This window comes from Myotis yumanensis, unplaced genomic scaffold (genome assembly GCF_028538775.1).
Source record: "Myotis yumanensis isolate MYYU_CA2020_CCGP unplaced genomic scaffold, mMyoYum1.0.hap1 SCAF_2, whole genome shotgun sequence".
Lineage (NCBI taxonomy): Eukaryota > Metazoa > Chordata > Mammalia > Chiroptera > Vespertilionidae > Myotis > Myotis yumanensis.
In genome coordinates this window covers 172,391,703-172,406,496 of record NW_027223753.1, presented here as the reverse complement: position 1 = coordinate 172,406,496, position 14,794 = coordinate 172,391,703, and the positions used below count along the sequence as shown (strand labels likewise).

Genomic DNA, 14,794 nt, shown 5'->3' with positions numbered 1-14,794 from the left:
TGACAAAGGAGGCATGAACATACAATGGAGCCAAGATAGTCTCTTCAATAAATGGTGTTGGGAAAATTGGACAGACATATGCAAGAAAATGAAACTAGACCACCAACTTACACCATACACAAGAATAAACTCAAAATGGATAAAGGACTTAAATGTACGACAGGAAACCATAAAAATTCTAGAAGAATACAAAGGCAACAAAATCTCAGACATATGCCAAAACAATTTCTTCACTGATACAGCTCCTAGGGCAGTTGAAACTAAAGAGAAAATGAACAAATGGGACTACATCAAAATAAAAAGCTTCTGCACAACAAAAGAAACCATCAACAAAACAACAAGAAAACCCACTGCGTGGGAAAACATATTTGCCAACGTCATATCTGATAAGGGCCTAATCTCCAAAATTTATAGGGAACTCATACAACTTAACAAAAAGAGGATAAACAGTCCAATCCAAAAATGGGCAAAGGATCTAAATAGACACCTTTCAAAAGAGGACATTCAGAAAGCCAAGAGACATATGAAAACATGCTCAAAGTCACTAATCATCCGAGAAATGCAAATCAAAACAACAATGAGGTACCATCTCACACCTGTCAGAATGGCCATCATCAACAAATCAACAAACGACAAGTGCTGGAGAGGATGTGGAGAAAAAGGAACACTTGTGCACTGCTGGTGGGAATGCAGACTGGTGCAGCCACTATGGAAGGCAGTATGGAGGTTCCTCAAAAAATTGGAAATGGAACTCCCATTTGACCCTGTGATCCCACTTCTAGGAATATATCCCAAGAAACCAGAAACACCAATCAGAAAGGATATATGCACCCAGATGTTCATAGCAGCACAATTCACCATAGCTAAGATCTGGAAACAGCCTAAGTGCCCATCAGTAGATGAATGGATTAGAAAGCTGTGGTACATCTACACGATGGAATACTATGCTGCTGTTAAAAAGAAGGAACTCTCCTACCATTTGCAAGATCATGGATGGAACTGGAGAGCATTATGCTAAGTGAAACAAGCCAGTCAATGAAGGAAAAATACCACATGATCTCACTCATTCATGGATAATAAAGACCATTACAAACTTTTGAACAATAATAGATACAGAGGCAGAGCTGCCTCAAACTGATTGTCAAACTGCAGTGGGAAGGCCAGAGAGAGTTGGGGGGCAGGAGGGAGGGAAGTAAGAGATCAACCGAAGGACGGGTATGCATGCATATAAGCATAACTAATGGACATAAGACACTGGGGGGTTAGGGAGGGTAGAGGTTTGTCAAGGGCGGGGGGGAAAAAAGGACACTTATGTAATACCCTTTGTAATACTTTAAGCGAAAAATAAAAAAAAATTTAAAAAAAAAAGTAGAGCAAGGAAAAAGCTACTCTTATTCTCTGCCTTTCTAGAGTCGTTTCTTGTTCCATCAGTTAGATTAATTCTATGGTCTAAATCAAATTTTTAATATAAAAACCAGTTTAAATTTAATTGATATCTTTTAGAATATTACAAAAAGTATATAATATAATATTTGGGTTATATATATTTGATGATCTTTTCAAGTTAAATTTCAAGACTTTAATAGAGAGATGGCCTTGTGACATTTCAAGGACTCCAGAATGATTCAAGGATTTATTCTCTCTTCTTTTTTTTTTTTTTTTATATATATTTTATTGATTTTTTACAGAGAGGAAGGGAGAGGGACAGAGAGTTAGAAACATCGATGAGAGAGATCAATCAGCTGCCTCCTGCACACTCCCCACTGGGGATGTGCCTGCAACCAAGGTACATGCCCTTGACTGGAATCGAACCCGGGACCCTTGAGTCCGCAGGCCGACGCTCTATCCACTGAGCCAAACTGGTCAGGGCTATTCTCTCTTCTTAAAAGAAATATTTTTAAACTAAATTAGACCAATCTAATACACTTGAAATCACTTGGAAAGCTTTATAAAATAAAAATTAATAATTATATTTTATTTATATACATATATTTTAAATGTTATAAAAGTTTCAACCTCTAAAGGAGGGCAAGGCAAAGTTTCTGAATATTTCTTCAGCAGGGGAATTTTAAAAACAAAAGCCCTCAGGCAGCCTGCTTTTCAAATAGGATGGGGGATAGGGCGGCATCTGTACTTCATAGGTCAAACATATAAGTTTGCTCACTTTACTTTTTCAGTAAAGATGCCTACTTTAGTTACTTAATAAATTAGCTTTTACAATATAATCAAGGTCTCATATAAATTCAGTTATATTCGAAGCCAATATTTTTATAAGCAATTGGCTTTAATAAAGGCCAAAGAAAAAATTTGCATATGCCCTACAATAACCTTCACAGGTGCCAGTCCTCTGAAATAGTTTCTGAGACCTCCCATAACAACCTCTGTGTATGCAAATGAGCACTAGCCAAAAAGAATGCTGTTTATTTATTTATTTATTTTTATTGCTTAAAGCATTACAAAGGGTATTACATATGTGTCCTTTCTTTTTCCCCCCACCCTTGACAATACCCCGGCTTCCCCTACCCCCCAGTGTCTTATGTCCATTGGTTATGCTCATATGCATGCATACAAGCCCTTCAGTTGATCTCTTAACCCCCTCCCTCCTGCCCCCCAACCCTCCCCGGCCTTCCCGCTGCAGTTTGACAATCTGTGTGAGGCAGCTCTGCCTCTGTATCTATTATTGTTCAAAAGTTTATAATGGTCTCTATTATCCATGAATGAGTGAGATCATGTGGTATTTCTCCTTCATTGACTGGCTTATTTCACTTAGCATAATGCTCTCCAGCTCCATCCATGCCGTTGCAAATGGTAAGAGTACCTTCTTTCTTACAGCAGCATAGTATTCCATCGTGTAGATGTACCACAGTTTTCTAATCCATTCATCTACTGATGGGCATTTAGGCTGTTTCCAGATCTTAGCTATGGTGAATTGTGCTGCTATGAACATATAGGTGCATATATCCTTTCTGATTGGTGTTTCTGGTTTCTTGGGATAAATTCCTAGAAGTGGGATCACAGGGTCAAATGGGAGTTCCATTTCCAGTTTTTTGAGGAAACTCCATACTGTCTTCCATAGTGGCTGCACCAGTCTACATTCCCACCAGCAGTGCACAAGTGTTCCTTTTTCTCCACATCCTCTCCAGCACTTGTTGTTTGTTGATTTGTTGATGATAGCCATTCTGACAGGTGTGAGATGGTACCTCATTGTTGTTTTGATTTGCATTTCTCGGATGATTAGTGACTTTGAGCATGTTTTCATATGTCTCTTGGCTTTCTGAATGTCCTCTTTTGAAAGGTGTCTATTTAGATCCTTTGCCCATTTTTTGATTGGATTGTTTATCTTCTTTTTCTTAAGTTTTAAGAGTTCCCTATAAATTTTGGAGATTAGGCCCTTATCAGATATGACGTTGGCAAATATGTCTTCCCACGCAGTGGGTTTTCTTGTTGTTTTGTTGATGGTTTCTTTTGTTGTGCAGAAGCTTTTTATTTTGATGTAGTCCCATTTGTTCATTTTCTCTTTAGTTTCAACTGCCCTAGGAGCTGTATCACTGAAGAAATTGCTTCGGCATATGTCTGAGATTTTGTTGCCCTTGGATTCTTCTAGAATTTTTATGGTTTCCTGTCGTACATTTAAGTCCTTTATCCATTTTGAGTTTATTTTTGTGTATGGTGTAAGTTGGTGGTCTAGTTTCATTTTCTTGCATATATCTGTCCAATTTTCCCAACACCATTTGTTGAAGAGACTATCTTGGCTCCATTGTATGTTCTTGCCTCCTTTGTCAAATATTAATTGAGCATATTGGCTCGGGCCGATTTCTGGGGTCTCTATTCTATTCCATTGATCTATATGTCTGTTCTTGTGCCAGTACCAGGCAGTTTTGAGAACAGTGGCTTTGTAATACAGCTTGATATCTGGTATTGAGATTCCACCTACTTTGTTCTTTCTCAGGATTGCTGCAGCTATTCGGGGTCTTTTTTTATTCCAGATGAATTTTTGGAGAGTTCGTTCTAGATCTGTGAAGTATGCCGTTGGTATTTTAATGGGAAGTGCGTTGAATTTATAGATTGCTTTGGGTAGTATGGACATTTTAATGATGTTGATTCTACCAATCCATGAACACGGTATGTTCTTCCATCTGTTTATGTCTTCCTCTATCTCTTTTTTCAATGTCCTGTAGTTTTCTGAGTAGAGGTCTTTAACCTCTTTAGTTAAGTTTATTCCTAGGTATCTTAATTTTTTTGGTGCGATGGTAAATGGGATTGTTTTTCTAATCTCTCTTTCTGCAAGTTCACTATTGGTGTATAGAAATGCCTCAGATTTCTTGGCATTAATTTTGTATCCTGCTACTTTGCCAAATTCATGTATTAAGTCTAGTAGTTTTTTGATGGAGTCTTTAGGGTTTTGTATGTATAATATCATGTCGTCTGCAAATAAGGACAGTTTTACTTCCTCTTTTCCAATTTGGATGCCTTTTATTTCTTCTTCTTGCCTAATTGCAATGGCTAATACTTCCAGGACTATGTTGAACAGGAGTGGTGAGAGTGGGCATCCTTGTCTTGTTCCTGTTCTTAGGGGAAATGGTGTTAGTTTTTGTCCATTGAGTATGATGTTGGCTGTGGGCCTGTCATATATGGCTTTTATTATGTTTAGGTATGATCCTTCTACTCCCACCATGCTGAGAGTTTTTATCAAAAATGGGTGTTGGATTTTGTCGAATGCTTTTTCTGCATCTATTGATATGACCATGTGGTTTTTTTCTTTCAATTTGTTTATGTGATGTATCACATTTATTGATTTGCGTATATTGTACCATCCTTGCATCCCTGGGATAAATCCTACTTGGTCATGGTGTATGATCTTTCTGATGTACTGCTGGATCCGGTTTGCTAAGATTTTGTTGAGGATTTTGGCATCTATGTTCATGAGGGATATTGGCCTGTAATTCTCTTTCATTGTGTTGTCTTTACCTGGTTTTGGTATTAGGGTGATGCTGGCTTCATAGAATGAGCTTGGAAGTGTTCCTTCCTCTTGAATTTTTTGTAGTAGTCTGAGGAGGATAGGTTTTAGTTCTTCCTTGAATGTTTGGTAAAACTCCCCTGTGAAGCCGTCTGGCCCTGGGCTTTTGTTTGCTGGAAGCTTTCTGATGACTGCTTCAATTTCTTCCATAGTTATTGGCCTATTGAGATTTTTAGATTCTTTCTGATTGAGTTTTGGAATGTTGTATTTTTCTAGGAATTTGTCCATTTCCTCCAGGTTGTCTAGTTTGTTGGAGTAGAGCTGTCCATAGTATTTTTTAACAATCATTTGTATTTCTGTGGGGTCTGTTGTTATTTCGCCTCTATCATTTCTGATTTTGTTTATTTGGGTCCTCTCTCTTTGCTTCTTGGTGAGCCTGGCTAGAGGCTTGTCAATCTTGTTTATCCTTTCAAAGAACCAGCTCTTAGTTTCATTGATTTTCTGTATTATCTTTTTGGTCTCTATGTCATTTATTTCTGCTCTAATCTTTATTATCTCCTTCCTTCTGCTCACTCTGGGGTTTTCTTGTTGCTCTCAAGAATGCTGTTTAAAAGTAAATTTTAAGCTTAATAAAAAGAATAAATTTTAAAATCTCTTCTGCTACTATTCACAAAGTAAACTAAAAGCTATTATTCAAGTATTAAATCTCATCATTGATAAGTGACCATAAGTAAAAAGAGAGTCGCTTAAAATGTATTCAGAGCAGTATTGGCCAGAATCTGTAAAGCCACTAAGCTGTTGCTCTGTTGAAAGTACTAGAAATTTCAAGGCCTATGTATAGTAGGTTTAAGACTTCTGATACAAATTGCCAACTTGCCAAACTATTTGCAATTATGCCAATTTACATTCATTCCACCTGGCCATAGGACCTTGAACCTCTTGCTTTGAGTTCTATTTCTACCAACAGCAACTGAGGCTGCGAGCTTCCCATGTGTGGCCAATACCAGGTATCACCACTGTTTTTTATCTTTGTCAACATATGGAATATTAAAAATGCTGTTGCATTGTTGGTTTTTTTAATCTTTGGTTATTAATGGAGGTAGTCATTTGCTTCTAGCTTTATGAACATTTTAACTTCCATTCTGAAATACTCCTTCATGTCTTTTGTTCATTTTTCATGTTGGGCTTTACATGCATAAGAATATTAATCTTATGCCATATTTTTCCCAGCTTTTATTTTTTTACTTTGCTTACTGTGATTTTTGAGAATCAGTTGGCTTTCCTGTCCGAACAAATTTAGACATTTTTTCTCCATTTATGTTTTCTTCCTCTGCTTTTCACCTAAGAAAGGCCTTCTTCATCCTGAGACCTGTTGGATATATAGTATATCTTTTGAGTTTATTTCTTTAATTTACATTTTTAATACATTTTGAATTTATTTTGCTATATGGTAATCTCTACTTTAAAAACAAAGGTTGAGCAGGATGGGTTTGATCAGGGAAGACTTTTGATAAGAATGACACCTGATAATAATGGCAATATAGATGCCATCCTGAGGCCCTCAAATGGAGGATTTATATCTATTTAATTCCTTCTTCTTGACCCTGAATAGAGTTGAGCCACCAGTTTTGGTTTGTGTCATATATTGTCCAGTTTCTTAGACAACATTACTTTGATCAAGATTATAGTTATAAAAAATGGATTAAGATATATTCTGAAATGAGCAAGAAAATTTAGGATCACCAAAATATAGACCCTAAAACCCTCTTAGAAACTTCCTCCCCATTTGCATCTATACCTGGAGTCTTAAAAGTTAAGTATCAAAACTGGTTTGGCTCAGTGGATAGAGGGTCGGCCTGCGGACTGAAAGGTCCCAGGTTCGATTCCGGTCAAGGGCATGTACCTGGGTTTCAGGCACATCCCCAGTAGGAGATGTGCAGGAGGCAGCTGATCGATGTTTCTCTCTCATCGATGTTTCTAACTCTCTATCTCTCTCCCTTCCTCTCTGTAAAAAATCAATAAAATATATTTTAAAAAATTTAACCATGATTACCCAGCAGAAAAAGTATAGGGGGAGCTTAGTTCTTCCTATGACTCTGTTCTCCTGCTCTCTTCCTCCTGCCACACGTTTTCCATGCTTTTAAAAACACAGAGATAGGGAAGACTCTGGTTTCCTTTTTCAAATGAGATTATTCTATCACCCTGTAACTTCATTTATTTTATTTCTTAATACACTTTTATTGATTTTAGAGAGAGAAGAAGGGAAAGGAGACAGAACTATCCATCCGCTGTCTCCTTTATGCCCCCCCCCCCCCCCACACACACACACACACACACGGGGATTAAACCTGGAACTCTAGAATGTGCCTTGATTGAGAATCAAACTCAGGACCCTTTGGTGCATGGAATGACACTCAATGAACTGAGCCACACCAACCAGGGCTGAAGCTTCATTTTTAAAAATCTCTCCAGGTCAATGGATATATTCATGTGTTTTTACACACACACACACACACACACACACACATTTAGATCCTAGCATCAAGTATTGAATAACTTGGACTAGAAATTGGGCCATATTAACTCACTTTTTAACATACAATTTAAAGTCAATTTTACCAAGTCTATTTTTTAAATGTAAGAGATGTAAGATACGGCATTTTGAAATGTCTTTTAAAAAGCCATATGTGAAATTTTATTGAAGTCTCTGCATTTTAAAAAGCATGAGTTTAACTTTTTAAATAAATAAAGTGTGCCTCTTTTATATAAAATAAATAAATTGTGCCACAAAATATTCATTGTAGACACAACATTGTATAAAGATTAAAACTTGCAACAGTACTGGCCGGTGTGGCTCAGATGGTTGAACATTGTCGTGAGCAGCAAAAGATTGTGGATTTAATTTCCAGTAAGGACACATGCCCAGGTTGTGGGCTTGGTCCCGAGTTAGGGGCCTGCAGGAGACAGCTGATCTGAAGCAGGGGGTCCTGCGGGGGTGAGGCCGACGGAGTCCTAACAAAGCATGCCCAACTCCGGAGACCAGGTTCAGTGACGCAGATCCAAGTTTATTGTGTAAGTGCAACAACATATATCACATTCCAGACCAATCAGAAGTTTACAACATCCATAGGGCAACCAATAGTAGGAAAGATCAGGGTACTATGTAGGGGCTCTAGGGGGTCTGCTCAGGCGGGCGCTGCCACTTCCCGGGGTGCCGAGGAAGCTTGTATAGGCGGAGTGTGCTCACGCCATTGCATCTGCCACAGCACTGAGATAAATCTCCTGAGCTCTTCCTACACTGATCAATGTTTCTCTCTCTTCTTATTCCTTCATCTCCCTCTAAAAATCCATTTTAAAAAACTATTGATAGAGATTAAAATGGTTCCTTAATATAAAACAATTAAGAGAAGCAAACTACAAAATCCACAGAATTTTCCTAATCACATACTTTAACTCACAGTTTCTGTATTGACACTAAAAAGGTATTTCTCTAATTCAAGACTTGGCATGACAATAAGGCACACTAAAAGAAAATGTTTAAGTTTTTCTTCCTACTCTTTTTAGATTCTATTACAACTTAAGCGCTTGAGTGTTGTTGAATAATAAAATTCAGAAAATTATAAAAATAAAAATTGTAGCCTTGTTTCCAAAATTGTAGCCAAATATTTTACACATGCATACAAACTAAGAGTTTAGTTGTCAAACATTTGTACTTTTATTTGTATATCTCTCATTTGATCATTGTATAATTAAAATTTTAATATTCTCCCCAAATTTCTCTTAGGGTAAAAGCATACTATTTATTATATAAAATTAATTAAGGTTCTACTTTGTGCTATTTCATTTTCTAGGTGGTGGGTGGAGCAAAATATTTTATTGAATTCACGGCCAGAGAAACCACATGTTCCAGGGAAAGTAATAAAGAGTTGAACGAAAGTTGTGAGATCAATAAACTTGGAGTGAGTAGTCATGCAACTCTATACTTATTCTCTGGAAATCTACTTGATATTTGATACTTGTTTAAGTATTTCATGAATAACACTGTTCTCTCTTTTGGCTTTTGTTTTCACGGATAGGAAATGCTAAGATGCACTGCTGATGTTTATGTGGTACCTTGGGAGAATAAAATTGAGTCTACTGTCAAATGTCAATCACCAGGAAAGGTATGTTTCTAATTAGTCAGCTTGGGTAAATTTTGCTCATTCTGCAAAGTTCTATTTGGGGGTTGAAAATGAACTACTATTTAAATGAATTGGGGGACTATCTTTTTAGAATGGAGAGAACTCACATTTCTGTGACTTCTCTTTTTTATGTCTAGAAAGGAAAACAACAGTCAGTCCCCTAATCACTTCTCACCCATCATCAGTGTCCCATCCTTCAGGAGGCTCTCTCTTAATGAAGGGCAGACCCTGCCTTGCAGAGCCAATACTAGCTCTGGGGCTTTAAGATGTGCCTGAGATGCTTCACTGGCATCTGCCTCCATCCAAGGGACTTGGGAGAAATACAGATCTCAGACCCCACTCCACATCGACTGAATCCAAACCTGCATTTTAACATCATCCCCAGAGTTTCATACCTACATTCAAGTGTGAGAAGCATTAGTTTATATAATCTTTTCTATGTGCAACACAAAACTATGTGCAGGATTCTAAATCCTTTCTGAATCTTCCTCACGAGTTTTCTTAACTAGCACAGAAAATGGACAAACGTGCCTTGTGGCCTACTGCAATTTGCTTTTCTAATAATATGTACCTTAGAATGGATGTCATCGACTGTTATAGAAAGATTCTTGCTATTCTGAATAAACTGTGGCATCTGGTCCCTGAACACATGTGAAAATAAGGAAAGTCAAGAGACTGAATGCGAACTTCTTAATAGGGCAAAAATAATAATAAAAGCTACCAGAGGTCAAAGAGGGACAACAAGAAAGATAGACTGGCCAAAGGAGGGACAGGAGGAAGTAAACTAATTGACTTTCTGTTTCAAAAATTGGCTACTTTTATCAAACTAGTGGCCCGGTGCATGAAATTCATGCACAGGGAAGGGGGTGTTCCTCAGCCCGGCCTGCACCCTCTCCAATCTGGCACCCCTTGAAGGATGTCCTACTGCTGGTTTACAGGGATCAGGCCTAAACTGACAGTCAGACATCCCTCTAGCAACCCGGGACTGCTGGCTCCTAACTGCTCACTTGCCTGCCTGCCTGCCTGCCTGATTGCCCCTAACTACTCTGCCTGCCAACCTGCTCGCCTCCAACTGCCCCGCCCCCCCCACCAGCCTGCTCACCCCCAACTACCACCCCTACTGGCCTGCTCACTCCAAACTTCCCACCTCTGCTGTCCTGATCACCTCCAACTAACCCCCCTGATGACCTGTTTGCCCCAACTGGCCCCCTCTGCTGGCCTGCTTACCCGCAACGGCCCCGACCTCCAGCAGCCTGATCATCTACAACTGCCCTCCCCCTTGGCCTCTAACCACCTCTACCTTGGCCCCACCACCATGGCTTTGTCCAGAAAAATGTCCGGAAGGTCTCCTGGAAGGTCTCCCAGTCTAATCAGCATATTACCCTTTTATTAGTATAGATAGAGGCCTGGTGCACAGGTGGAGGCTGACTGGTTTGCTCTGAAGGGTGTCCCAGATCAGGGTGGGGATTCCCTTGGGGTGTGGGGCAGCCTCGGTGAGGGGCCTGTGGTGGTTTGCAGGACAGCCATGCCCCCATGGGGTGAGAGTCCCCACTGGGGAGGTGTGGTCAGCCTGGGTGTGGGGCTGATAGCTGTTTGCAGGCTGGCCACATCCCCTTCAGGGTGGGGGTCCCCACTGGGATGCCTGGCCAACCTGGGTGAGAGGCTGATGGCTGATTGCAGGCTGGCCAAGGCCCCCAGGGGGTACCCTCACCCCATGAGGGTGTGGCCAGCCTCTGTGAGGGGCTGAGGGCTGTTTGCAGGCTGGGCATGCGACCCAAGCTCCCAGCCACTCTTTTTTTTCTTTTTTTTTTTTTTCAGTGCCTCCTTGAGCAAAGGGAAGCAGGTATCTGGGATTTATTTATCTTCTACTAGAGGCCCAGTGCATGAAAATTCATGCACTGGAGAGGGGCTCTTTTAGCATGGCTTACCCCCTCTCACAGTCCAAGAGCCCTCAGGGGTGGGAGGCGACTTGGAGATCAGGAGAAGGTGATGCCCCATCACACCTGTGCTGCTGTCACTGCCAGCAGTGCAAACCTCAACTGGCTCTGGTTACCCAAGCCTCGGGCAGCCCTGGGTGGCTGGGCAGCTGCCATTTGAGGCTTGCCTGTGCCTCGGGCCAGCTCTGGGCAGCTGGGAAGTTTAGGGGACTGGGATTCTGCGGAGGCAGGTGCGCAACACAGCCAGGCCCACCTGGGGGAAACCCGGCCTTGCCTCACACCTGCCACCCTGTTGGGGCTGAGAGGACTGGGCGCTGCCATCTTGTGGCTGTGGGCACCGCCATCTTTGAGAGCATGGCAGTCAATTAGCATATTCCCTCTTTATTGGCTGTGGATGCTGCCATCTTTACCATAGCATGAGGATCAATTAGCATATTCCCTCTTTATTAGATAGGACTAGAGGCCCTGTGCACAAAAATTTGTGCACTTGGCGGGGACAGGGGGTCCCTCAGCCCGGCCTGTGCCCTCTCGCAGTCTGGGACCCCTCGGGAGATAATGACCTGCTGGCTTAGGCCTGCTCCCGGGTGGCAGAGGGCAGGCCCAATCCCTAGGTGCAGCTCCTGGTTGGGCTCAGAGCAGGGCCGATTGGGGAGTTGGGGCACTGCCCCCTGTCATGCACAGAGAAGGGCAGATTGGGAGGTTGTGATGCCAACCTCAGTCACGCTCAAGGTAGGGCCGATTGGGGAGTTGCGGCGCCACCCCTTGTCACGCACAGAGCAGGGCCGATCAGAGGGTTGGGGCACTGCCCCCTGTCATGCTCAGAGCAGGGCCCATCAGGGGGGTTGGGGCTCCATACCCTGTCACACACAGAGCAGGGCTGACCAGGGTGTTGGGACGCCGCCACTGTCACACTCAGGGCAGGGCCGATGGGGAGGTTATGGCTCTACCCCATCACACACAGAGCAGGGCCCATGGTGGGGGTTGGGGCACCGCCCTCTATCACCCACAGAGCAGGACCAATCAGGGGGTTGGGGCGCTGCACCCTGTCACACACAGAGCAGGGCCGATCAGGGGGTTGGGGTGCCGCACTCTGTCATACCAGAGTCGCAGGGCGATCAGGGGATTGGGGAGCTCCCCCCTATCAGGCACAGAGCAGGGCTGATCAGGGTGTTGGGGCGCCTTCTCCTGTCACAAACAGAGTAAGGCGGATAGGAAGGTTGTGGCCCCGAACCCTGTCACACACAGAGCCACAGGGCGATCAGGGGGTTTGGGCTCTGCCCCTTGTCACGCTGATCCCAGTGCCAGGAGGCATATTACCCTTTTACTCTATAGGATAGAGGCCTGGTGCACGGGTGGGGGCTGGCTGGTTTGTCCTGAAGGCTGTCCTGGATCAGGGTGGGGGTCCCCACTGGGGTGCCTGGCCAGTCTGGGTGAGTGGCTGAGGGCCGTTTTCAGGCTGGCGGGCGACTGAAGCTCCCAACCACTCCTTTTTTTCTTTTTTTTTAAATTCTGGGCCAGCTTTAGCTCTGAGGCTCGACTTCAGTCTGAGGCCTCTGCTGCTGAAAGCAGGTTTCTGTCCTTTGTTTACCTTCTGTATTTGAAACAATATTGCAGTCCTGCTGGCTGAAGCCTGGCTGACTAAAGCAGGTTTCTGGGGTTTGGTTTAGCTTCTATATTTGTTTCAATGTTTCTTAGAGTTGCAGCTCAGAGGCTGGCAAAGCAGGCGGGAAAGCTTGGCTTCCTCCATCACTGAAGCAAGCAAGCCTCCCTGTTCACGTCAGCTGCCTGGCTGCCTGCAACCATCTTGGTTGGCAGTTAATTTGCATATCTTCCTGATTGGCCAATGGGAAGGGTATCAGAGGTATGGCTAATTACCGTGTTTCTCTTTTCTTAGATAGGATAATTGAAACTTTGTAGCCTTGAGCAGAGGCCAGGGCTGGCCAGGGTGGGTGAGAAGCTTGACTTCCTCCATCACCAGGGGTAACCCAAGCCTCCTGCTTGCTCCACCTCCATGGCCACTGCCATCTTGGTTGGGTTAATTTGCATACTTGCTCCTGATTGGCTGGTGGCCGTGGCTTGCGTCTGTAGCGGAGTGACATCAATTTGCATATTTCTCTTTTATTAGTATAGATAGATACTCCCATTTCACAAATCTATTCTGATAATTCTCTTTCTGAGTCAGAGTGTTTCTCAGAAGTCAGTAATTTCTATTTACTCATTAACTACTCTTTGCAACAAGGCTTTGAAATAGGAGTTTTCTGTTTGTGTATTTGTTGCTGAGGCTAGAATGAGCACTCCTCAGTTTTCAGCAGCTTGGAGTTTAATGATAACAATGGAAAGCAGGAGTAGTGACATAGAAAGAAATCTTTTTTTAAATAATTGACAAGGAAATATCATAAGATGTGATGAGAAATTTATTCAGAAATTTTATGAGGAAGTGCCTCTCCAGCCGCATTTTATCATTGATTCATCTTTTTGCTAGGGCATTGAAGAGCACTGATTTTTACCAAAAAAGAACAATATGATTGTCTTTAATTGCTTCTAATGTGAGGGAAGCACACATTTCATAATCCTTGCTGTGTTCTGGCTAGTGAAACAAGGCAGGGTTTTAAACAGCTACAGTCACTTCTGGAGGCATGTGCCACTGATACTTCAAGTTATCGAATGCATTTGAGCTTCTGAGTTTTTATTCCATTTCAAACATTATCTGTACTTTTCACTAAAGAACCAATGATGTCAGGAACAAGTCTCATCTTTTTTTTTTAAAATATATTTTATTAATTTTTTACAGAGAGGAAGGGAGAGAGATAGGGAGCCAGAAACATCAATGAGAGAGAAACATCGATCAGCCGCCTCCTGCACATCTCCTACCGGGGATGTGCCCGCAACCCAGGTACATGCCCTTGACCGGAATCAAACCTGGGACCCTTTAGTCCATAGGCCAACGCTCTATCCATTGAGCCAAATCGGTTTCGGCACAAGTCTCATCTTGAAAACTGGTTGCTTCACTCTTCTCTTGTGGAATTGTAACATCATATTAACAGAATTTTACTATACTTACAGGAGCAACTAAGAAATTGCGTGTACATGGGCCGACCTTGGGAGGCAAGGGCAGAGCCAACATCTGAGAGTGTGGCCTCTTGACCAGTGGGCAGAATCTCCACGCCTGGCACAATAACCCCAGCAACCTGTCAGCAGCCCTGAATGGGAGGACAAGAAGATAGGATAGAATGTCAATAGAGAAGAATGCCACTTCATCATTCTGTTTTTAGGTGAAATAAAGTTTGATCTTAATGTTCTCACTCCTGGTTCATTCACAGTAGTCAGCTTTCAGCCACACCCATCCTGCAGCAAAGTCCAGTTGATCAGAGAGATCGCTCTACCATGGAGACTCATAGTGCAACTCTGGATTAGGCGAGGATCCCTTAACTGGGCCTTCCCTACCACCAGGACCTCATCATGGGCTCTAAATCAAGGGTTTGTGGGTGATGTTTTCCATCAGCAATGTAAAGAATCTCTCTCCCTTCTTTCTTTCTCTCTCTCCTTTTTTTGTTCCTCTCTCTCTCCTGATTGCCAGCCCAGAGTTAAGAGTGTTTTGTGGTGCTTTGTTCCTTTATTAAAAATCTAGATAATTACCAAAAAAGAAAACAAAAAAAATTCTTTGTTAATAGGATGCCTACCTTTTCACTAGCAAAAAATATCAAACCTCAAAGAACTTT

The 14,794-nt window shown here is 42.2% G+C and overlaps 1 protein-coding gene across 1 annotated transcript in view; it reads left to right on the top strand.

Moving 5' to 3' along the window:
• The window catches only part of LOC139004011 (kininogen-2-like), a 36,148-nt gene extending 21,718 nt beyond the window's left edge, over positions 1–14,430 (top strand). The window contains exons 8-10 of the mRNA XM_070406609.1: positions 8,809–8,916; positions 9,034–9,120; positions 14,139–14,430. Of these exons, the coding sequence (XP_070262710.1) occupies positions 8,809–8,916; positions 9,034–9,120; positions 14,139–14,219 (276 nt within the window). The 3' untranslated portion in view covers positions 14,220–14,430. The remainder of the gene's footprint in view (positions 1–8,808; positions 8,917–9,033; positions 9,121–14,138) is intronic.
• Positions 14,431–14,794: the final 364 nt, after the last annotated feature.